The 24408-nt window shown below is 40.2% G+C and overlaps 2 protein-coding genes across 4 annotated transcripts in view; both read right to left on the bottom strand.

Moving 5' to 3' along the window:
• LOC141753846 (ATPase family AAA domain-containing protein 2-like) overlaps window positions 1-23331 on the bottom strand; it is a 40285-nt gene extending 16954 nt beyond the window's left edge. The window contains exon 1 of the mRNA XM_074612447.1: window positions 23217-23331. The gene's annotated coding sequence lies outside the window, so the exon portion shown is untranslated. The remainder of the gene's footprint in view (window positions 1-23216) is intronic.
• Window positions 598-17667, bottom strand: LOC141753863 (patr class I histocompatibility antigen, alpha chain G-like). Of its 3 annotated transcripts, XM_074612486.1 has the most exons (11): window positions 17513-17667; window positions 8684-8959; window positions 7771-8061; window positions 6683-6967; window positions 5976-6086; window positions 5184-5207; window positions 3559-3600; window positions 3347-3379; window positions 2917-2973; window positions 2105-2140; window positions 598-2012 (listed from the first exon to the last, which is right to left on the bottom strand). In XM_074612486.1, exons 1-11 carry the CDS (start codon window positions 17565-17567, stop codon window positions 1945-1947), a joined length of 1278 nt encoding a protein of 425 aa, XP_074468587.1. In that variant the 5' UTR covers window positions 17568-17667; the 3' UTR covers window positions 598-1944. The 3 variants fall into 3 exon arrangements, with proteins under 3 accessions (XP_074468587.1, XP_074468588.1, XP_074468589.1); XM_074612487.1 differs by lacking the exons at window positions 2917-2973; window positions 3347-3379; window positions 3559-3600; window positions 5184-5207 and having other exon boundaries at window positions 17513-17666; XM_074612488.1 differs by lacking the exons at window positions 598-2012; window positions 2105-2140; window positions 2917-2973; ... (1 more) ...; window positions 3559-3600; window positions 5184-5207 and adding an exon at window positions 5233-5303.
• Window positions 23332-24408: the final 1077 nt, after the last annotated feature.

Raw genomic sequence — 24408 nt, 5'->3', positions numbered from 1 at the left:
GCAGTCACAGATTTGAAAATCACTAGTAATATATATTGCTATTGTTATATATAACGTAATATGTAATGCTGTATAATATATATATAATGTGTGTGGTGTTATGTGTATGTATGTATGTATATATATATATATACACACACACACAATTATATATATATATTAATTCAAATATTTAATATATAAATCCATAATTTGTATATACATAATTTATATATTTTAGCTTTTATGCAAAAAGCCATGATGGTGAGGGCCAAAACCAAGATGGCGTTGAAGAAATGCAGGAAAGTCTGTTCTGCTTCTTTTACAAAACTGTTACAAAACTGTTAAATATCCAAAGCAATCATTCACTTCCATTCATCAACGATTTATTATTTATTTCCCAAGTACATAATGTGCAGCACAAATGTCTTCAAAGTGAAAGCAGGATTTAAACAAAAAATACACATTAAAGAGAAAATCTAAATAGACAGACAAGTGATGGGAAAAAAATATATCGTCTTGGCCTTTAAAAGAAACCATAAAACATATAAATATTAATAATTCATTGTCTTTCCTAAATCCCTGGCGTATGGATTCATTCGCAATGGAATATGAATATGACTGATTTATGACGAATTTAAACTTTTTAGACAGAAGCTACAAATATCGGATATTTGTCACTAGTGTCTTACGATTCACAGCGTGGATCTTAGCAAATACAAACATGTTCATAACACATCATTTCAGGATTCACTGGAAATTTCTTTGACTGACAGATTGATACTAATATTTACTAGAAATAATTGTGCAATAAACAACAAGATAGCAATACATATTCCCCAAAAGAATAAAACACTTTAAAACCATAAAATAAAATCACATTTAAAAGTGACTGTTTGTAACTTCTTACACGTATAAATCCTTGCGGGTCGGTGTCCCATGCGCGCTCGCGTGTGGCTACGCTGTTCAGACAAGACTCCAAAACAAGTTACATCTAGTGAAGCCGGTCTGTTAAACAGTGTTGGCCGCGGTCGTAGTACGCGGGGGAGACCGTAGCTTTGGTCTCCATGGCCGGAGTCTCTGCTGTACTCTGCTCCTCTGCACACCGCGCTCGTTTTCGCTCTTTCGCTCCTCTTCCTCTTCTGCAATTTCTGATTCTTACAAACAGTCCCTTTAATATTTCATGAATAATGATTGTATTTACAAAGACCACCAGGAACAGCTGCAGTGAAAGACAGAAAATTACCAAAATAAATCCATTAAAACAAAACACTGACTTCCAGACAAAGGAACAAGAAATGATAAATATGCGATCTCATTTCTGGGTTTTTGGACTCATTCCTGTAGCACTCTATAAGAAGTGGACGTAGTCAGCGTGACCTCACCCATTGGTTTGTGGACTGCCGTTTTCAAGCCTCGAGTTCGGCAGTTTGACCGTCGCCATCTTGGTTTTTGGCCGTCGCCATCATTGTTTTTTTGCCGTCGCCATCTTGGTTCTTTGCAACCAGAAGTGACGCGAGAGGGTGGAGCTAAGTACAACCAAACACTGAAAAATAATTTTTAGTTGACCAAAATGTTTAATTAATGTTTAATTAACTTTACGCCGTGGTAGCGACCACAAGGTAGCCCCGCCCTAAAGCATCCCCTGCTTTATGGTCTATCTGACTCTAAATGGGACCATCATTTACTAAATGAACATCTATTTTAGTTCTGATCAATCTGTTTTCATAGAAGTGCCACAACACAAGACCGTGTTGATGCTGTTTGAATATTTACTGAAGTTCAAACTCAGTCCCTGTACTGCCCGACAGATTTACCCTAAACCCATTTAAGAGACTTTTTGTTGTTGTTCTTGTTGATTTCCAGACTCTACTATCAGATTCTACTATTAGTTGTATTATTGGTTAATTTGGATCCAGAGAGCACAGTGAGGCTTGATGTACTCTGATGGAAATGATGTTATTCTCAGACTTCCTCTGCATTCCCCTCCAGGAGGCTGGCGGCTTCAGGGTTGGTGGTTTTGATGCTATCGTCTGCAAAAAGTGAACAGAAGTGATATTTTATATATACGATAAGACACTAAAAACATAGACGCTCGATGCAGCTTTCAGTCAAAGATACTTACCAGAGATGCCAGAGTCAGAGTCAGACCCACCTGAGCCTGTGAAGAAAAGAGAATTATTTAGATGCAGTATGTGTGTAGAAACATGCAGATATCCTGCTTTTGATTCATCTATCGACTGGAAACTAAAGATAAAATGTGCTGTCTTACTGAGATCATGAGCTGTGATTCAGCGTCGGCAGAGGAAGACCACCTTTTTATGCTAAAAACGTTGTTTTTTTTATGCACTGGTCAAATTTGAGATCACGGGCTATTTTACTTCCATAACATGTCTTCTTTCAGACTAGTCAAACGAAAACATCCAAAATACACATTTAGGTGTTTATTTTACTACTTTGTCTATTTACGTCTGTAGATTTCTACTAAATTCACCAAAAGTTAGCGTTAGATAATACCTCATTTGCATATTTAAACATACAATATCAAAAAACTTGTAATACAAAAAATAATTGTCTTAATATCAGTGATAAACTGGGGAAGTTTCATAGTGATATCTATTAGTTAAAATGTTTACCCTATTCACCTGTAGTGTCTTCAAAATGTATGAAATTTAACAATCCATATCTTTAAAGGCCGTTTTCTCAAAATTTGTTTTTATCATGAATAAATATAAAATATAAATAAAATAAAAGGGGTGGTGTAGGCTTTCAGAAATGTTTTACCATTTGACACACACAGTATATGAACTACCACATTAATATTCATAATATGGGGAGACGATCAACGATTATATGATTTAATTTATGTATTTTAATGTAATGAAGCTTAATGCAAAATTGCGTCTTTGCAACATATTTCTAGAAGAATAGACTTACCAGTGAGAGTGTAGTTTACCTCGCGAGTGTTGCCGTTACTGTTGTTACCATGCACGTCTACACACACACACACACACACACACACACACACACACACACACACAGGAAATATTAAGGCCTATCTGCTACAACCTGTTTTTATACATATATATTTTTTACAGTTTTTTTTTGTACATAATTACATGATTGTTTTCAGGCCTATCAAGTGATCAAGCCATACTCTTTTCATCCAGTCTTTGTTGCCCTTTTTTAAAATCTAATTTATTTGATAAACTTAAATTTGGTTTGACCAGACTTTTGGGTTTCCTCCTTCAGGTTGTAAAAATATAAATGTCATTAGCAGAAAAATACTCAAAACTTCAGGAATAAAGTTTATATAACTATAAATAAAGCTTTAATAGAATCCATAGCAGAGAAATAAAACACTTACTTGGGGAAGTCGTTACACCAGTAAGGGGTACACCTGTTAATAAAAACACACAAAAGTTAAAACACACACATATACACAACAAACTATTTTTATCCATTTTTATATTTTTGGGATAATCTTTGTAGGTTGGCATTATTCAGTGTTTTTGTTAACCACCTTTGTAAAAATGGTTACAGCACATGACGTCCCAAACTGTGGACAAAGATACTTACCACTGTAACCAGTGCGATCGCAGTCGAGAGACGGATCTGACCCTGCGAAGGAAAGAAAATCAATTTAGGTCATTTACAAAATGCAGCATCACTTATTTTATTTTACCAAAATGATAAAAGACAACTTATATAACTTAAATTAGATCTCACAAAGCACTAACCTAAACATACAGCACATTAAGATTAACACTGTAATTGTTCTACTTATTCTGTTGGATGTCTAATGCTGACTTCACGCCAAGCGTGAAGCAAACTGCATACAAAGTCAATGCAAAGACAATCGAATAGACGCAAGTTCGTAAACCATATACTGTCTATGGTAAAAACAATAGGGGTTAGGAAAAAATAGATTCCCCTATGTATTGCCATTTTTTTTTTTTACAATTTTAAAATAGATTTTTAATGCCAGAATCAATATATTTGCTTCATTTGAGTCTATGTGGAGGTAGAAGGAAGTTACCACTTTTATTGTTGTAGTCTGAGTAACGTGACGTCATATCCGTTCCATATCCGTCAACCAAAACAAACCGCAGCGAGCCGAAACAAGAAAGTATAAAACAGGCGTAGGGTCTGCGTGGATACGAGCTGCACCCTCACATGTTAAATCCAGCGTGGTAAACACTACACATCCAGTAAAGGATGGAAACACTTTGGGTTTCACACATCGGCAGGAAAAGCAGAGCTAGACATCACGGCTGAAGCTGCATGCTGACTCCGTCACGGACAGGAAGCGTTATCGTATTGCGCTAACGCGATACAGCACCCATATACTGACATTTATGTTCTCTGCATTGAAACGGCCCCGATGGAGCTGACCATGGATGGATAAAGAGAACGGAGCTGACGGGAGAGCTAGAGACCACCTTGGAGAAGTTAGAGGAAGTAGACACGTGGGACTACGTCCTGTTTACGTCCGTTAACAAAGGGAACTGTATATACAAAATACATCTATTTACATAAGATTGATTGGATTATATTCACCAGAAGTATAAAACATTACATGTCCCTTATAAATTAAAAAGAAAATACCACTAATCTGTGAGGGAAATGTCTTTATTCTTTGATTTTTGGGTTGCTGCAAAAAAGACTGACTTAAGACAGCGTGGACTGAGTTTTATGATCACCTTACACTAAATGATCGAAATCACAGGAGCGCGCCACAACTCTAGCAAAACTCATGATTTTATTCATTGGAAATATGTCTGCTACAGTGAAATAAAAAAATGTAATAAATAATTCCTGACAATGATCCTGATATATTTGACTTCAGGACATCTCTGACTACACACATGCTGAAAATCAAACATTTTTACTGGATTAATTTAGATATTTTTCAAAGTAAAAGTCCCTAGAAGTGTATGATTCAACTTTTCCCCATGGTCTAGTGTTAAAAAAGTTAACAAATATCACAAAAAAATCATAATATCGAATTGCAATACTTCAAAATCTCAATACACATCGATATTTTAGGTGTCTGCAATACATTTTGCTGCTGCTGTTGCTTTGCTCCTGGGCTGGTAAACTCTATCTACTGTAGGTAATACACCGACTATGGATAAGTACCTCAGACAACCCCACTTCAAAACCCCCCAAACTATCCCTTTAATGTGAAATAAAATAGTTACCTTTGTCGTTTTGGCTTGGATTTCCTGTAAATAAAGACAATATTAACACAAACTGTGTAACTGATCATGGATGATATGGTTTAAACCTGCATAGTCTTTCCATTGGCTGAGCCTGCTGACCTTTAAATACACAGTGGTAAACTTCACAGTCACTCGAATATCACCCATTTATACGTATCTTTTTCACATAATACTCTGTTCTAGCAAAATTAATAAAACAAACTTACGGGATTTTACTGGAAACGTTTAGTAATATGTTATATAATGGTGGTTTTTAATGGTATTTTAAAAAGAAAATGTATTAATGTCCTACGGGTAATAGAGGTTATTGTATGTATGTGTGAGGTAGAAACTCAAAACCAGCACTGTGAGCTCAGTGTGACTTATAATAAACACTTTTGCCACATAATGATCGACAGGACGGCTATTCGATGTGACCTCTGAACCCCTCATGAAGTCCATCATAAAATAATAATAACAGACCTTTGCTCCTGATAACGACACCACATCTTAACTTGTGACTGAAAAGACTGCAACATCAGGTACTTTGTAATTGGTGTAAATACACTATATTGAATACTGCATTACAGTTTATCATCACATATCAATGACTTTGATGTGTCCATGTTGGTCAAATGTTCCTATGAAGCTTAAATCTCGATATTAAATACAGAATTTGGAACAAATATATTCCCCTCTTCTGGTATCTTGCTGTTGAAAGAGGACAACAGTTATATATATTATATATATATATATATATATATATAAATAATAGTTAAATATTGCACCTACCAAATTTTTTCCACAAGACGACCAGCAGCACAGCGATACCGATCACGAGCAAGAGCAGGCCAATCCCGCCGCCGATGAGAGCACCGTTAGAGCCGTCAGGAAGTGAATGATCTAAAACACAGAAAACATTCACACTAGTCATTTATTCAGTTCACCTTCAACATAATTTCTATTTGTTAGGTTCAATTTAATAATCTTTCTTGTGGCTTAAAAGTACAAGATGTAACTTTACACATTGAAATGTTTAAAAACAACGAGACCCATGTTGTATATGTTGTTGAGTTGTGTTCTTACTAAGGCTGTCAATCAATCATTTTTCATCTGTTCAAAATGTACCTTAAAGGGAGATTTGTCAAGTATTTAATACTCTTATCAACATGGGAGTGGACAAATATGCTGCTTTATGCAAAATGTATGAATATATTTATTATTGTAAATCAATTAACAACACAAAACAATGACAGATATTGTCCAGAAACCCTCACAGGTACTGCATTTAGCATAAAACAATATGCTCAAGTCATAACATGGCAAACTGCAGCCCAACAGGCAACAACAGCTGTCAGTGTGTCAGTGTGCTGACTTGACTATGACTTGCCCCAAACTGCATGTGATTATCATAAAGTGGGCATGTCTGTAAAGGGGAGACTCGTGGGTACCCATAGAACCCATTTACATTCACATATCAGTAAGAAAGCGTTTCTTACCCCAAACTGCCTCAACATGTACCCCGGTTGCAGCATGTATCACTTCACAGGTGTATGTGGACATGTCAGACTTTAAAATCTCCACGTGGTCTCTTCTCTGGAAGGTGTCGTCGCCGTTTGGTCGAGTACCCGATGTAGTCACGCCGTCCTCTCGAGTTAAAATACGGTCGTCCCTTTTGATCTGCAGGATGATGTCTTTTGGGTAGAAACCGGTAGCCAGGCACATCAAAATGACGTTTTTCTCGACTTTGGCTTTCTTTGTATACACGAACACCTTTGGGGGAGCTGGGAGGAGAAACCGTAAAGTAAGATCATATTTGTAAGTTTTTAATGTTTAATAATAACACCAGTATGATACAAAAACACATACTAGTGATTCTAAAACTAGCAACATCAAACACCACTGCTGAGACTCATACTTCATTTTATAATTTCAGGTCTTTCTTTTCTAGATCATGCTCGTTACTGAATGTGACGTTTGCGAGGGTTGGGATCCGATAGCTGGTGTTGTTGCCCGGTATACCGATACTAGAAAGGTATCACGACACCCTGCCGTTACAAACGGTACGATATCCTGTTTTATTAGTAGGTTGGCAAATTACATTAATTAGGCTGCCATTAAAACTGTGGTGTTTCTGCCTTCACAGCCAAAACAAAAGGTGATTTCAGATCTCAAATTAATCTTTGAGTTTTAGTGATGTTATTTTTAACTTTACTTAGAAATGCTGAGAGTTGAACCTGAGTGCATTTGATAAGGAAATCTAGAGAATTTAAATTTAATAAAATACTATTGAACCATGAATCATAGTTTTTATGTTTTTATGATGGAAATGTTGCCACATCTGGAGCTAAAAAATAAAGAAATGGTCACATGCTGACACCCCCTTTTAGAATATGCAAGTAATTCATTTTGTCAGTCGTCTGAACACCACCATTTTTAGATTTTGTGTGAATCCCAATTGTTTCAAGACCATTTAGTTCTATATTTCAACAACCTGCATAATAGTCCTTCCATCACCAAAGCTACTTCTATTATCTCTAATAATAATGACAATAAAAATAAAGAAATGATTTTCAGTCATACTTACAGGCACTTTCTGCTTGCTGCTTCTCATATGTCATGAACTTGCCCAACCAATCTATGCACTCGTTCTCCAGGTAGCCTTTGGTGTATTCTTTTAGCACCTGAACATCATCCCACTTCCTCTTGGTCTGGAGTGCCGCGTCAATCGGGGCGACCCAGACCGAGTTGGCGTCGTCGAAGGACAGGAAGTCGTTTCCGTCGTAGCTGTACCTGTCAATGCCACGGTGGAACTTCAACGTGCCGTCGGACTGCGTGTCGCCCTCACAGCCGTGCATCCACTGGAGAATATGGACGTCTGAAACCGGAGAGAGGAGCAGGACGGTGACGCCAACAACAACACGCAGACAAGATGAAGAGGTGGGTCACATTTTGATATTTGTGGCTTTCTGGTTTAACATTTAAGAGTAACTGTGACTGAAAATCTCTTTAACTGCCCTCTGTGGTTAAAAGTTTCAAGACTGTTTCCCTTCTGACCCCACCCAGCATCACTGATATGTGTGTGGTTAGAAATGAGCTCTGTTTAACCTGGAACCACACCCAGCAGTGATGTCACAGGGTCCTGGAGTACACCTGGACATCACTGCAGCAAGGTGAGCTATGGGCTACTGCAGAAACATGGCGGTGCAACATGGCAGACTCCATGAACAGTAGATATAAACGGCTCATTCTAAGCTAACAAAAACACAACAATTCTTATTATCAGATTGATTATACACTAAAGAAAACATACTTATTAATATTATATTCCATTTCTGCCAATAGATCCCCCTAATTGTTACACACTGTTCCTTTAAGCGCATCAAAAAATACAATTAAAACAGTTTTATTCACGCAGACTAGCAATAATACCTGCCTCAATAACATTTATCTCATGGAGAGTTATTACAGATTCTATGGTCAATAAAAAGTGATCTTACCGGAGTCGTTCTGTCTCATGCGTTTCTTCAGGATGTCGATGTTGACTTTGAACCACTGCTGCTTGCTCTGGCGGGACTGTGTGCCTTTTTCCCAGTAATCTTCAGGCAGTCGGTCTTTCATCCAGTCCTGTTTGGGAACTTTCTTCTGGTGATCGCTGTCAAAGTAGTCGATGATCCTGCTGTCCAGCTGACCCATGGCTGTGAACTCATGGATGCCCGGGAGTCCAACAGGGTTTTCGGAGAGGGCCGTGTAGATGTAAGTGAGGGAATGTATCGCTAAGAGTCAGACAGATAGAAAGAGACATATTTATTAGACAAGGCAGTAGATTTGACTCATATGTTTTTAATGATCCTAATATTGGGGGCTGGGTCGATTCACCTATCTCCTGATTCGATACCATCACAATACTTGGATGCCGATTCCATATGTGTTGCTATTTTTAAGTATTACGATTCGATATTACAATTCATTGCGATTTTTGTTAACTTTTTTAACAGATATGTCACCGTTGCCATGGCAAACTCGCACTTGGCTAAATTGATGGTGAGGCGCGCCTCCGCCAACCACTCAAACAGTGCACGAATGCGCTGAAGATGAGAATACCAGGTGTCACTGTAAATCACTACGTCGTCCAAATTTACTGAACAGCCCTCCAAACCTGACACAACTCTATTTATTAAGCGCTGGAACGTTGCGGGCGCGTTTCTTAGTCCAAATGGCATTACCTCATAGGAGAATAACCCCGATGGTGTAATAAACGCGGATATCTCCTGCGCGCGCTTAGACAGAGGGACCTGCCAATATCCTTTAAAGGTCACATATTATGCTCATTTCCAGGTTCATAGATGTATTTTAATGTTGCACTAGAACATGTTTACATGCTGCAATGTTCAAAAAACCCTTTATTCTTCTCATACTGCAGCCTAAGTCTGCCTGCCTCAGAGCCTAATTCAGCCTCTGTCTGAAAACCACTGATTCACAGCCTGTCTCCTCCCACTCTGCTCTGATTGGTCAGCATTTTCTGTCAATCAAACTTCCTCAACAACAACAGCGTCACCCTCCCCCTCCCTCCCGGAGCAGCTCTCTCTCTCTCTCTTTCTCTCTCTGAGAGACGAGTGGAGAGATAGCAGCTAGAATAAAGTTTATAAACCTGGGCACAGCACCAGCGAAAATAAAGTCCATCCACTGGGTCTTCAGAGGATCCGAAGTGGGTACATGGTGCAAGCTTTTGTGTGGAGTATTGCAGCCAACAACAGAACAAGCGGGTTTTCCTTTCAGCATGTTTACTAGTAAACAGTCGAAATAACAATGGCGGACGCAGCTTGCTGAGCCGGCTACTCCGTGGGCGGGGTTACCAAGCCGGGGTATGGGATGAGGGGGGTGCTGTTCTGTTTCACTGGAAACAGGAAAGCCATATATGGCTTGCATTTCTGCCTAATGACGTCAGAAGACTAGGAAAAAAGCAAATTTTTATTTCTGCACCCATTTCCGGACAAACGGAGGAGGAGAAAAAGAGAGAGGATGGTCTTTTATGATACTATGGTGGCCTGTAGACACACTGGGGACAGATATTGATGTTTAAAAGACATGGAAAAGTGCATTTTGCATAATATGTGACCTTTAAGTAAATCAAATTTACTTACGAATTTTGCGGACCCCACCTGATCGATACAATCGTCCATCCATGGCAACGGGAACGAGTCTGATTTTGTCACAGCATTTACCTTTCTCATATCTGTACAAAACCGAGGTGTTTTGTCAGGCTTCGGTATCAAAATGCAAGGGGAGGCCCAACTTGAGGACGACGGCACAGCAATGTTATTTTGGAGCATATAATCAACTCCTGCGTGGAGATATTTGCGCTTATCTGGTGACATTCGATAAAAACGCTGTTTAATCGGCCGCGCATCTCTGACATCAATATCATGCTCAATCCAATCCGTGCGTGATGGCACGTCGCCAAACAGACAGGGATACCTCCGTACAAGCTGAGACAGTTCATTACATTTTGACTCAGGTAAATGGGACAACAGTTTATCTAAGTTTCCAAGCGACTCAGAATTTTTTAACCGGCCACAGAGCAAACTTTCATCCGGCTCCGGCACACCATCTCCCTCATGCGCAACAGAGACTGAACTGACACTCAGAGCCGGACGCACACAAGCCTGTCCCGCATCAGTACCAGACACACGTACATAATATGGCTTTAGAAGATTTACATGACACAGCTGTTTTTGTTTTTTCCGCCCTGGTGTCGCAATCAAATAATTCAAGTCGGAAATCTTCTCAGTGACAGTGTAAGGGCCAGTATACTTAGCCTGAAACGGCGACCCCACAATTGGCATGAGAGCCAGGACCTGGTCTCCCGGACTAAACTCATGGCGTTCTGTGCGACGATCATATATCTTTTTCATTTTATTTTGGGACATTTGTAATTTTTCCCTAGCCATACCACCCGCTACAAACAATCGATGTCTGAAACCATTTACAAAGTCGATCAAATTTTTTGGCGGCTCGGTATCCACCAAGCTGTCCTTCAGCACTGCCAAAGGGCCACGCAAAGTATGTCCAAAAACCAGCTCGTTCGGACTAAACCCCGTACTCTCCTGCACTACCTCCCTCGCTGCCAACATCAAAAACGGAAGACCCTCTTCCCAATCCCTGTCCAACTCAGTGCAATATGCACGAAGGAGCGATTTCAACGTCTGATGGAACCTCTCCAAAGCGCCTTGGCTTTGCGCATGATAAGCCGACGACTGATTATGTTTTATGCGCAAAAGCTTTAACACTTGGGCAAACATGTGGGACGTAAAATTTGACCCCTGGTCACTCTGGATAACTTTTGGAATGCCAAACACTGAAATGAACTGAGACAGGTGTCATGTTATCACCTGGGCAGTGTAGTAGTTTCCCTGTGTTTCCTCTGTTTCCCTGTCCTTTTGTCTCCTGTGTGTTTTACCCTGTTAGTCTGGTCTGTCTGTCGAGAAGGAGGTGTGGCCATCTCCTCCTCCCTCTCCTGGGCGGTGGTTGCTGGAGCAGCTGACACCAATCATCTAATCAAGACACACTCTGCAGTATATCAACCCTGGTCTTCCTGCCACTCATCGCCAGATCGTTTTCGTCGCCACAGTGGTAGTACGCTTTCAGGCTCACTTACCTTGCTCATTAGCTTCCTTATTGACTTTGTACTTTCTCGCTTTGATCCTGTTGTGCTCATCCTGTTTTTGTATTTTTTGCCCTAGTGTGGTATACTTACCTGCCAGCTGCCTCCGCTTCCTGCTGCACCTACCTGCTCAATCTCCAACCTCATTGCTTCCTCTTGGATCACAGTGGACTGGGATTACCATCTGGAGGAACACCAGAACCCCATTCCCCATGCTCCTCGCTCCCCTTTAAGACTTTCAGTCTTCATTCCATCCACAACCGACTTGGAGAACCCTGCCCTGTCCACTATTTAAATTTATTATTATTAATAAATTCTTTCTTGTTACACCTTTAAAACCTGACTAGTGTGTGCTGCTTTGGGTCCACGTTTTGTTTAACCAGAACATAACAGGGCTTTTACCACAGCTTTGGTAGTAATTGAGCGCAACGGGTACGCAGCAGGATACCTAGTGCTCCGACACATAACGGTAAGCAAATACTTACAACCTGATTTAGAGCACGGCAACGGACCAACACAGTCCACAATAAGGTGATCAAAGGGTTCACTTAGGGCAGGAATGGGCTGCAGTGGAGCGGGCTTGATGCACTGGTTCGGTTTTCCCGTTAACTGGCACACATGACAAGTTTGTATATATGAGGAGACGTCTCTTTTTACGTGTGGCCAAAAGAAATGCCTTAAGATGTTGAGATATGTTTTTCTGACGCCAAAGTGTCCACATTCATCGTGGCCCACTTTTAAGACCATGGGACGAAACTTAGCCGGCACCACCAACTGGAATACTGCATCTCCCACAACATCATTACGCAGAGAAATCCACTTCCTGAACAACAGCCCATTCTGCAAAACGTACCCACTGACAGCACTGTCGATCTCCACAGCAGACAAAACACGGTCAAATATCTCTTTTAGAGAGGGGTCACTCAGCTCACTATGTGACACTGACAACGGAAAATCAGAGAGAGGAGGAACCTCCAACTCAACGTCATCATATTTACCGTCTGACAGCGCATCCAGCTCGGCCCCAGCCATTGCGCGTGTGACCGCACAGGCCGAACCGACTTCTGGTAAGCAACTGGAGCAGTAATCAGCACCAGAGTCAACCGGACAGAGTGTAATAACAGGTGAAGGAGGAGTGTCGGCCCAAACACAGCTACCAGCCAAGCCGTTTCCCAAAATGAAATGAACACCATCAATGGGCAGCGCCGGGCGCACTCCTACCGCTACCTCACCGTTCACAGCTCAAAGTCATTTTATGCAATGGAATAGGCAAAACTGTCAATCCCATCCCGCGACTGAGGATACAGTCACCAGTGTCAGTCTCTGCCGACAAAGGCAACACAGAGTCCACTATGTAGGAGTCATGAGCTCCTGTATCCCTCAGGATTTTTATCGGGACCTTGGCATCACTTCCTACAAGTGAAACAAAACCCCCTCTAATGAAAGGAGCATAAGCAGTCAAAACGTCCAGTTCACAAGAATTAGAGGTAAGCTCATCAGAAACACCGCCATTACAAACGGGCGCAGCGAAAGCAGCAGGCTTAACGCCATGATGCCTCCCTCCTCTGCTTCTTGTCTGTAACAAAGAACAGTCAGCTTTCCAGTGACCTCTTTCGTGACAATAATTACAACTTTTACTGCTGTCAAAGTTGCTTCGAGGCTTAGAGTCAGCCCTAAATGGACCAGCTTTTCCTTCTCTTCTGACGTCATTGGAGAATTGCAAGCCATGTAAGGGTTTCCTGGTCTAACCAGAGCAGAACCTTCAGCTAGCTGACCCCGCCCCACACTCTCAACCGAACTATGAGCAAAGTAGCTCCCGTTAGTCTGCAAGAACCAGCAGAACAGTCTTCATGTACTCCCATCATCTAAATATAACATGTTCTTTCACAAAGGCTTTATGTAATTACACTGTTTAAACAGATGATATTTATATATTATATATATTTGATGTCATGCATGTAGCAGAGTACAGGTAGTAAATAGTGACTTGTAAGCAACACAACACATTTCTGTTTCACAGTCAAACTTTATTTGAGTTGACAGATGACAATATTAATTATTCACAGCATTTGTAATCATCTCACCTGTTAGTTAGTTATGTTAACATGGTACAGGAGAAAGTCTTCAGCTCTGGTAAACTATGGTAAGCTAAGCTCCGGTGGTCTGTAGTCATGGTAACACAGAGACAGCTACTACTGTAAATAATATACCATTACTCTGATCTTCCATACGTTTATCTTTTAGCAGAAATAATGAACTGACTACTGTTTCACATCTTCTATTTTCCACCCTGATGGTCGCTGTGTTTACACACCGTGTCATAGCGGTAGCATGTAGCTAAGCCGTTAGCATGTAGCTACATGCTAACGGGTTAGCTCTGTATCTCCATCTGCTCTCAGCTGTCTGCTCACAGCTGTCTGCTCTCAGCTGTCTGCTGTCAGCTGTCTGCTCTCAGCTGTCTGCTCTCCTCTGTCTGCTCTCCTCTGTCTGCTCTCCTCTGTCTGCTCTCAGCTGTCTGCTCTCAGCTGTCTGCTCTCCTCTGTCTGCTCTCAGCTGTCTGCTCTCCTCTGTCTGCTCTCCTCTGTCTGCTCTCAGCTGTCTGCTCTCCTCTGTCTGCTCACAGCTGTCTGCTCACAGCTGTCTGCTCTCAGCTGTCTGCTCTCAGCTGTCTGCTCTCAGCTGTCTGCTCTCCTCTGTCTGCTCTCCTCTGTCTGCTCTCCTCTGTCTGCTCTCCTCTGTCTGCTCTCAGCTGTCTGCTCTCAGCTGTCTGCTCTCCTCTGTCTGCTCTCAGCTGTCTGCTCTCCTCTGTCTGCTCTCCTCTGTCTGCTCTCAGCTGTCTGCTCTCCTCTGTCTGCTCACAGCTGTCTGCTCACAGCTGTCTGTTCTCCTCTGGGATGATTCTGTCGGTCATTTCTCACAGATGGATCTGTAAAGACAGATGTAAAACAGAGTGTATGTTTACGGTTTACAGAGTTGATGCATAAGGTAAACACTGAGCTAACTAACAGAGCTATAAACAGCATTATTTACCTGAGAGAAACCGTCAGGAGAACCTGGAGTCTGGACCGCAGATGTTCATTTGTCGCCGATTTCTGATCAGATGTCCTCCGGTAACGTGCGCTGGGTGAAGTTTCTGGTTTATAAACTTTAAAGTAGTTTGCAGTAAGCAGGCATATTCAGGCTGACAGTATGAGAAGAATAAAGGGTTTTTTGAACATTGCAGCATGTAAACATGTTCTAGTGCAACATTAAAATACATCTATGAACCTGGAAATGAGCATAATATGAGATCTTTAAAATGATCTCGCGGAAATTCAACACGTCTGCCCATTTCTTTTTTCCCCAAGACCTGAAACGCTGGCGATATGCCTCCGGCACCAGCTCATAAGCTTTAAGCACAGCTGACTTTATTTTGGAATAACTAGAGCTATCTTCCAGGCTCAGAGACGAATAGGCTTCCTGTGCTTTCCCTGTGAGAACAAACTGGAGCATCAGGGCGCAGTCCGCATCCGGCCAGTTCCTAGCTCTGGTGACACGCTCGAACAACACAAAAAAAGTATCTGGATCCCTCTCATTAAACGGTGGCAAGAGACGCAAATGACTAACATCAAAGGGCCGCCCACCAGGCCTAGGCACTTGCCCATCCTGATCCCTACTGGGCCCTTTAACATCTTTACCCAAAGACAACCGATAACTCTCCAAATCTACCTTGGCCTTTTCTGTCTGCTGGCGTATCATCTCCACCTCAATTTGTTTTTTAACATCCAATTCATGTTTACGCGTCTCATGCTCCATCTGCAGCAAGAGAAGCTCTTTTTGTTGTTCAAATGTTAAGCCCTGTGTCTGAATTGAAATAGCAGCTCCAGCTGGAGAGGGCTCTTCTGTCTGCTGTCATAACACCCATTTCAATCAATTTTAACTTCAACGCCACTTTAATGCTTTCTTTATTAAGACGCTTATCTGCCACAACCACAGAATAATGTTCAGCAATTTTAAGCAACTGTTCCTTTGTGCACTTCTCTAAGGCCTCCTCGGATGGAGCAGCAATGAAGGCCTCACTTTCAGCCATTTTCACCTTTAAATCAAACAATTTAACAAACAAACTTTGCTCTCAAACAGGACCAGAAATACGCAGCAAAGCTCCTCTGTGCGCACTAGGAGGACAGAATCCTCAGCCGGTTTGAAGTTTCCCCGCTACCTAAACAGCCAGACCCCTGACTAAGCTCCCCCCTAGTCTTCATGCGGTTACTTGTGATGGGTATTTACGCACTGAAGCCCGCTGGGTCAGGGGGGCGACTAGCGAACTAGCAACCCTCCCGAGTCCATGGAAATGTTCCCGAAGCCGAAGCCTCTCACACGTTTACCATATACAAAACTCCACAAATCAACTTACCCTGCTAAACCCACTCAAATGATCTGTGTCCTTTCCCTTAATCACAAACTTGCTCGTGCACGAGCAAACAAATGTTTACCGCCACTCATAAACAAAGGAACAAAGGAACCGGAGTGCACCGCAAGCGCTCCAACTACCTTTACGCACGCGTGCCACAACCTGCCCCGCGCACCAAACTACAAAACCTGCACTGAAGTACAACACCTACAGCCAGGAAAATGCAACGAAAAGGACGAGCCCCCAATTTGTCATAACCCGGCCCGTGGGCCAGGACACGGGAACGGACACAAAATGCCAAATAATATAAAGTATTTATTATAACAAATAATATGAATTAAGAATTAAATGTACTTATGGAGTGTTAGTCAGTGAAATCAGTAGTGTCAATGTAGGTGTGCTTGAATAACGTAGTGTGAGGTGTTGTGAAGTAAAAAGTCCAACAAAAGCTATGCAAAGCAAAAGTGGTTGCAGGCAGCCGGCAGGAATAGAGAGAGAGAGGCACGGGAAGCCGGCCTTTATATCCGGTGGAGCACCGGGCCCAGGTGCTCCAGATCAGCCAGGGATTCCAATCAGCTCCTTAAACACAACACAGGCACGTCACTATTACATCACACCTCTGCAGACAAGCAGGGGGCCGTCACAACTGTCATTTTGAAATAATAAATAAAAGAGCTTGCTTCATACCTTTTTTATTATTATCTATTTATTTGTATTGTTTTTTTTATTTATTTATTATTTATTTTATGTTGGTTTTGTTTAATTTCTGTTGTCCTCTTATGTTTGTCACAGCTCTTTGTTTCTGTTTTCACTATGCTTCTTTTGTATATAAATGTTTTTAATGTTTTCTGCTGTTACTATGGATACTGTCATTTTGAAATAATAAAAAAAAAAGAACTTGCTTCATACCTTTTTTTGTATTATCTATTTATTTTTATTGTTTTTTTTATTTATTTATTTTTATTTTATGTTGATTTTGTTTAATTTCTGTTGTCCTCTTATGTTTGGCACAGCTCTTTGTTTAATTAATTAATTTAATTAATTAATTAATTAAAAATGGAACTTGCTTCCTTCCATGTTACACACGCAGACTGAATTACTACTAACATTACTATTAAAGTACTAAATCCACATTTATAAAGGTTTGTTTCGACGTACTGGACCTGTGGAATAAATGTACATTACAAACATATAAACAACCACCGCCCATTTTAACACATTCAGCTAAAACAACAGCCAGAAACGACGACGTCACAACATCGTGTCTCAACTTACCGCCTTTCACCGTCAGTCCTGTCCCCAAAAGGACAAAGACTGCGATCAGATTCATCTTCACCTCAAACCAGACGTGTCTCGTTAGTAAAGGTCGTGTTTAGTCTCCGCGCTCAGCGCGTCCGTCCGCGGTGATCTGCTGCTGCTGCAGGGTGCGTTCAGGGGAGGGTCGTAAATTAGAGACGCATGTCGCAATCCAGTTACATCCAACTTTTTAAACACTTTTAACGACTTTAGCTCGTGCTGCTATTCCAAATGGATTCATTTATGAAAAACTACTTAAGTTATGGTGACAATAACATAACACAACCTTTACTCATGTTTGATGGACTTGAACTAACAGATAATAAGTGTAACAATAAGCATTTTTGTAAAACTTTTAGTACTGTATTTATATTAATTATATTGTGTATTATATCTATAGATATCTATATCTATATATCTATAGATATATATATATATATGTATGTATATATACATATATACATATATGTGTGTATATATATATACACACATATGTGTATGTATGTATATATATGTATATATATGTACATATATATATAGTATAATGTTTATTATTTGGTGTGATATAACTATGGGACATGCCCAAACACATGTTGTAGAAGTAGTGTGTAGTTAGATACAGCAGTGTAAGTACACAACATCTGTAGTTAGCTAGTTGGTTAGCTATAAATTAGCTGTTTACTGTAAACGGCTGTAAAACAGAGGCGTTTTTACTTCCTTTTTCACAAATGTGAGCGTCTACAGTCAATTTACCGCCTGCAGTCGGCTCTAAGTTCAGAAACATGAACGGTAAAAACAGAAATATTGGTCTGGGTATCATCGGATAATCCGTTATTCCTTTTGAATTCAAAAACGAAAAAACGATTTTTTATTTTTTCGTTTTAAACCAAAAACGAGAAAACGGCCGTTTTCTCGTTTTTGGATTCTGAATCCAAAAATGAAAAACGGATCCAATCCAGGACGTTTTTTGTTTTTGCTAATTCCTTTTATCATTATTCATTTTTGATTGAAGAACAAGAGTCACGTGGGTTTTTAGTTTTTTCGTTTTAAACCACAAACGAAAAATGGAATCACGTGGTGGCCTGTTTGTTTTTTGTTTCCAAACGAAAAACGAAAAAACCAAATTAAAAAAACGATCCGATTTTAGTTTCTTCAAGTTTCTTTCTGTCATTTTCTGTTTTATATCGAAGAGCGGAGAACGGCAAACACGTGACCCGGAAGTGAAGGCAAACATGTCAAAATAAAAGCCAAGAAGATAGTTTGGTCATTCTATAGAGGTGTGACATTATTTAAGCACAGGATCGAAGTAACAGTAGAAGATAAATAGGCTAAATAAATACACAAATAAATACATACATAAATATTTTTTTGTTTTGTTCTTTTCATTAACACATGAATGTCTTTTATCCAAAAAGTGTGTGATAAATTACAGGGAGGGTCTCTACAGATGTTATACAACAGGGAGGGTTTCTACAGATGTTATACAGAACTCTCACATAATTGACAATTTTCTCTCTCACACCCTTACTATGGGCTGTTTCTTTAGGTGCTTCTCATTTCAGCATTTTTCGCCTCCTCGTCTCCTCGCTCCTCGATCCTCCGGCTATAGCTGCATCCCAAAGCTCTTAATTGCATCCCTGTTTCCCTCACTTGCGTCTCATCCTTGCGTCTTAGTCCCTCCCACCAGGGAAGCATGGAGAGACGCAAGGAAACCATGCGAGGAGAGAGGAAACGAGGAAATACGATTTAAGCGACATGAGACGGTCGTTTCCTCTGAAGCGTCACGTGAAGCGACGTCCGTCTCTGATGACAGCAGCAGCTGATCACAGCTGGATCAGCTGTCAGTCAACTTTAACAGCTGTTTGTGTCTGAACTGTAGTAATACTAATAAAGACAAGTGCAAGCTGCAGTCTGTATTTCTACTGTGGACTGCTTAGAGGCTCAGGAACCATCTCTACTGGATCAATAACTTTATATTATTTATTCATTATTAGCGTCTGTAGTTATTTATATTCTGATTGTGAGTTAATTATTTCATAACCCAGAATATGACTATGGTGTTTTTTGAACACTGTACATTATTTATTAGGCTAAAGGGAAAATGTAAATGATGTATATCAAACCCGACATTCAGGAATCATCAGCCTCATGTGACTGAATGGAAATGAGGATAAATGATGTAAAAGGTGTTTGTTGCTGACAGACAGACAGACTCTCCTTCTCTCTCTGACTTTAATAGTTTAATTAATAAAAGTTAACGGGGGAAATAACAGATCATGAAAAGACAAATCATTCTAATAAATGCAGAAAGTTATTTTAAGTCAGTTTGTCAGGTGTTATAAACCCCTCTGACTGTCAGGCTGCTTCACTGACGCTGTGTGAAGCAGAGCTACTGCAGGTCCTTCTGCTGCTGCTCAGAGCTTCAATTAACACACATTATAACTAGATGGTGAATCAGAAGACAACTAAACTATAAAACGTTTAATCTGTGATCTGTTTTCACTCCGGTATGAAACTCAGTGATGTTGAGAGGTAAAGTTATTAGATCAGTCTGATCGGCAGCAGCGTCCAATCAGTAACTGATATCCAATAAGGGGGCGTGTCGGTCGGCAAAAGACTTCCGTGCAGGATACACTGGTGTATCCTCGCTTATAGCTCCTCCGGCAAGCCTCCTCGATCCTCGATCCTCGCTCCTCGATGCACAAATAAGGGCTTTGGGACGGTCTTCAAAATGGCGCACCAGAACTACTTCCGGTTCAAGCGAGGATCGAGGAGCGAGGAAACGAAAATTAAGAGCTTTGGGATGCACCCATTGTGTTAAATTTAACAGTTTAGTTCCTGTAGTGTGTGGAGAGCAACAACGATTTGGCCAAAACAGCAAACCACACAGAGATTCATTCATCAACAAGAGTCAACAAGTGATTTTCTTTTTGTTTGTTGCCTAATTAGATTAGCTTTTGTGCTTAAATAATAAATAAATAAACAAATATATATTTGTATATATATATATATATATATATTTGTTTATTTATTTATTATGTTATTGTTTAAATAAATAAACAAATATATATTTGTTTATTTATTTATTATGTTATTGTTTAAATAAATAAACAAATATATATTTGTATATATATATATATATATATATATATATATATATTTGTTTATTTATTTATTATTTAAGCACAAAAGCTAATCTAATTAGGCAACAAACAAAAAGAAAATCACTTGTTGACTCTTGTTGATGAATGAATCTCTGTGTGTGTGGTTTGCTGTTTTGGCCAAATCGTGAATACATACATTCACACATATATATACAAATAAATAAACAAATATATACATATATATATACACATGCATATATACAGTGCCGTGAAAAAGTATTTGCCCCCTTCCTGATTTCTTATGTTTTTGCATATTTGTCACACTTAAATGTTTCAGATCATTAAACAAATTTTAATGTAAGACAAAGATAACCCAAGTAAACACAAAATGCAGTTTTTAAATAATGATTTCATTTATTAAGGGAAAAAGCTATCCAAACCTACCTGGCCCTATGTGAAAAAGTAATTGCCCCCCCCTTGTTAAATCATGAATTAACTGTGATCAACCACATGTTTTGGAAAGCTGAGTTCAATTTCACTAGCCACACCCAGGCCAGACCTGTTCAATCAAGAAATCACTTAAATAGAACTTGTCTGACAAAGTTAAGTAGTCTAAAAGATCTCAAAAAGCAGCACATCATGCCGCGATCGAAAGAAATTCAAGAACAGATGAGAAACAAAGTCACTGACATCTATCAGTCTTGAAAGGGTTACAAAGCCACTTCTAAGGCTTTGGGACTCCAGAAAACCACAGTGAGAGCCATTATCCACAAATGGAGAAAGCTTGGAACAGTGGTGAACCTTCCCAGGAGTAGCCGGCCTATCAGAATTACTCCAAAAGCGCATCGACGATTCATCCAGGAGGTCACAAAAGAACCCAGAACAACATCTAAAGAACTGCAGGCCTCACTTGCCTCAATTAAGGTCAGTGTTCACGATTCCACAATAAGAAAGAGACTGGGCAAAAATGGCATCCATGGGAGAGTTCCAAGGCGAAAACCACTGCTGACCAAAAAGAACACAAAGGCTCGTCTCACTTTTGCCAAAAACCATCTTGATGATCCCCAAGACTTTTGGGGAAATATTCTGTGGACTGATGAGACAAAAGTTGAACTTTTTGGAAGGTGTGCGTCTCGTTACATCTGGCGTAAAACTAACACAGCATTTCATAAAAAGAACATCATACCAACAGTCAAACATGGTGGTGGTAGTGTGATGGTCTGGGGCTGCTTTGCTGCTTCAGGACCTGGACGACTTGCCATAATTGATGGAACCATGAATTCTGGTCTCTACCAGAAAATCCTGAAGGAGAATGTCCGGCCATCAGTTCAAGCTCAAGCGCACTTGGGTTATGCAGCAGGACAATGATCCGAAACACACCAGCAAGTCCATCTCTGAATGGCTTAAAAAACCCAAAATGAAGGTTTTGGAGTGGGCTAGTCAAAGTCTGGACTTAAATCCGATGAGATGCTGTGGCATGACCTTAAACAGGCCGTTCGTGCTCGAAAACCCTCCAGTGTGGCTGAATTAAAACAATTCTGCAAAGACGAGTGGGCCAAAATTCCTCTACAGCGATGTGAAAGACTCATTGCCAGTTATCGCAAACGCTTGATTGCAGTTATTGCCGCCAAGGGTGGCGCAACCAGTTATTAGGTTTAGGGGGCAATTACTTTTTCACATAGGGCCAGGTAGGTTTGGATAGCTTTTTTCCCCTAATAAATGAAATCATCATTTAAAAACTGCATTTTTTGTTTACTTGGGTTATCTTTGTCTAATATAAAAATGCCGCACACACAAACACACAAGCCAACGGTTTGCTAAGATTACCGGTAAATTAACGGCAGAAAAGTGAAGAGAAAACGACGTCAGAACATGGAGATAAACACGTTCACGTCCCTCGGTTGAACCTGCTACTGTTCCGTGTGTTGAGGCGGAGCTGAAACACAAAAACACCCCAAAAAACACCCTCGATAACCGGACAACAGGACAACCGACTAACTGCTAGTTAGCTCTGAGAATATCTAGTGAATGTACAGGGGACGTTTGTGCAGAAATAAATGCTGCAGTTCCTCCAGACCAACAGAGCTTTCCCGTGTCTTGTGAAATGATGGAGCTTTTCAGAGAGTTACGTTACCCTCTCGTTACCGACCGGGTGCCGGTGTCTCCTCTGCTCTCTCCGGCTGCGGGCGGAGAGAGCAGGGAGACACGCTGGAGAGCCCCGCTGCATCAGCCTGCACTTAGGCAGGAAAAGCCAACACTAGGATCAGATCTAAATCATGTTCATGGAGAGACCTTCGTCTGGTCAGCTAACATTACTGCCAAGCAGCTGAAATATAGAGTGATATTGTGGTTTTAGCTGACTTGTGTCGCCTCACTGTTTTGAGTGATGCTCGTTCAGGTATATTGAGAGCGAGCAAGCCCGACGCTGACTTTCGTTGATTTCACGGCCACAGGTGTCGCTGTTAACAAGCATTTCTGAAAGTTACAAATAGTCCCTTTAATAAAATAAAGTATAATAATAAAAATGTAAATAACCGGTCATATAAAAAATAAAAAAATTCTGACAACCAGAAGAACACCTTTGAAAGTAAATTAAAACATGTATTTTCATTATTTGTTTGTATTACTGCTGTTAACAAATCTTAAAACAGCACCAGAAAAAAATCAATAAATTTAATTTGCTGTCTCGTGTTTGTCCCTGTTTCAAAACAAAGAAATCAGGAAAAGACATCCTAAAAATCCTTACAATCAGAAGAACACCATTGAAAGTAAATTAAAGAATATATATAAATATATATATACATATATATATATATATATACACATATATATATATATACACATATACAGACGTAGGCAAAGTTGTTGGTAACGTTCCGTTAAAGAGAGAAAAACCCACAATGGTCACTGAAATAACTTGAAACTGACAAAAGTAATAATAAATAAAAATTCACTGAAAATTAACTAATGAAAATCAGATATTGTTTTTGAATTATGGTTCAGCAGAATCATTTAAAAAAACAAACTAATGAAACTGGCCTAGACAAAAATGATGGTAACATTAACTTAATATTTTGTTGCACAACCTTTTGAGGCAATCACTGCAATCAAGTGATTTCTGTAACTCTCAATGAGACTTCTGCACCTGTCGACAGGTATGTTGGCCCACTCCTCATGAGCAAACTGCTCCAGCTGTCTCAGGTTTGAAGGGTGCCTTCTCCAGACTGCATGTTTCAGCTCCTTCCACAGATATTCAATAGGATTTAGATCCGGGCTCATAGAAGGCCACTTCAGAATAGTCCAATGTTTTGTTCTTAGCCATTCTTGGGTGTTTTTAGCTGTGTTTTGGGTCATTATCCTGTTTGAGGACCCATGACCTGCAACTGAGACCAAGCTTTCTGACACTGGGAAGCACATTTCGCTCCAGAATGCCTTGATAGTCTTGAGATTTCATTGCACCCTGCACAGATTCAAGACACCCTGTGCCAAATGCAGCAAAGCAGCCCCATAACATAACCGAGCCTCCTCCATGTTTCACATTAGGTACAGTGTTCTTTTCTTTGGATGCTTCATCTCTTCGTCTGTGAACATAGAGCTGATGTGACTTGCCAAAAAGCTCCAGTTTTGTCTCATCTGTCCAAAGGACATTCTCCCAGAAGCTTTGTGGCTTGTCAATATGCATTTTGGAAAATTCCAGTCTCGCTTTTTTATGATTTGGTGTCCTCCGCGGTTGTCTTCCATTAAGTCCACTTTGGCTCAAACAGTGACGGA

Source organism: Sebastes fasciatus, chromosome 17 (assembly GCF_043250625.1).
Source record: "Sebastes fasciatus isolate fSebFas1 chromosome 17, fSebFas1.pri, whole genome shotgun sequence".
NCBI classification, from domain to species: domain Eukaryota; kingdom Metazoa; phylum Chordata; class Actinopteri; order Perciformes; family Sebastidae; genus Sebastes; species Sebastes fasciatus.
This window is presented reverse-complemented; position numbering and strand designations above follow the sequence as displayed.

Bases quoted from the DNA above. Each gene is read 5' to 3' on its own strand.
- LOC141753863 (XM_074612486.1), bottom strand. From the start codon at position 17,567: ATGAATCTGATCGCAGTCTTTGTCCTTTTGGGGACAGGACTGACGGTG. The intron at 6,968-7,770 runs GTAAGTATGACT...TTCTCCTCCCAG, and splicing joins GCAGCAAGCAGAAAGTGCCT to CTCCCCCAAAGGTGTTCGTG. The intron at 2,141-2,916 runs GTAAGTCTATTC...TTTTCTTCACAG, and splicing joins GGTAAACTACACTCTCACTG to GCTCAGGTGGGTCTGACTCT.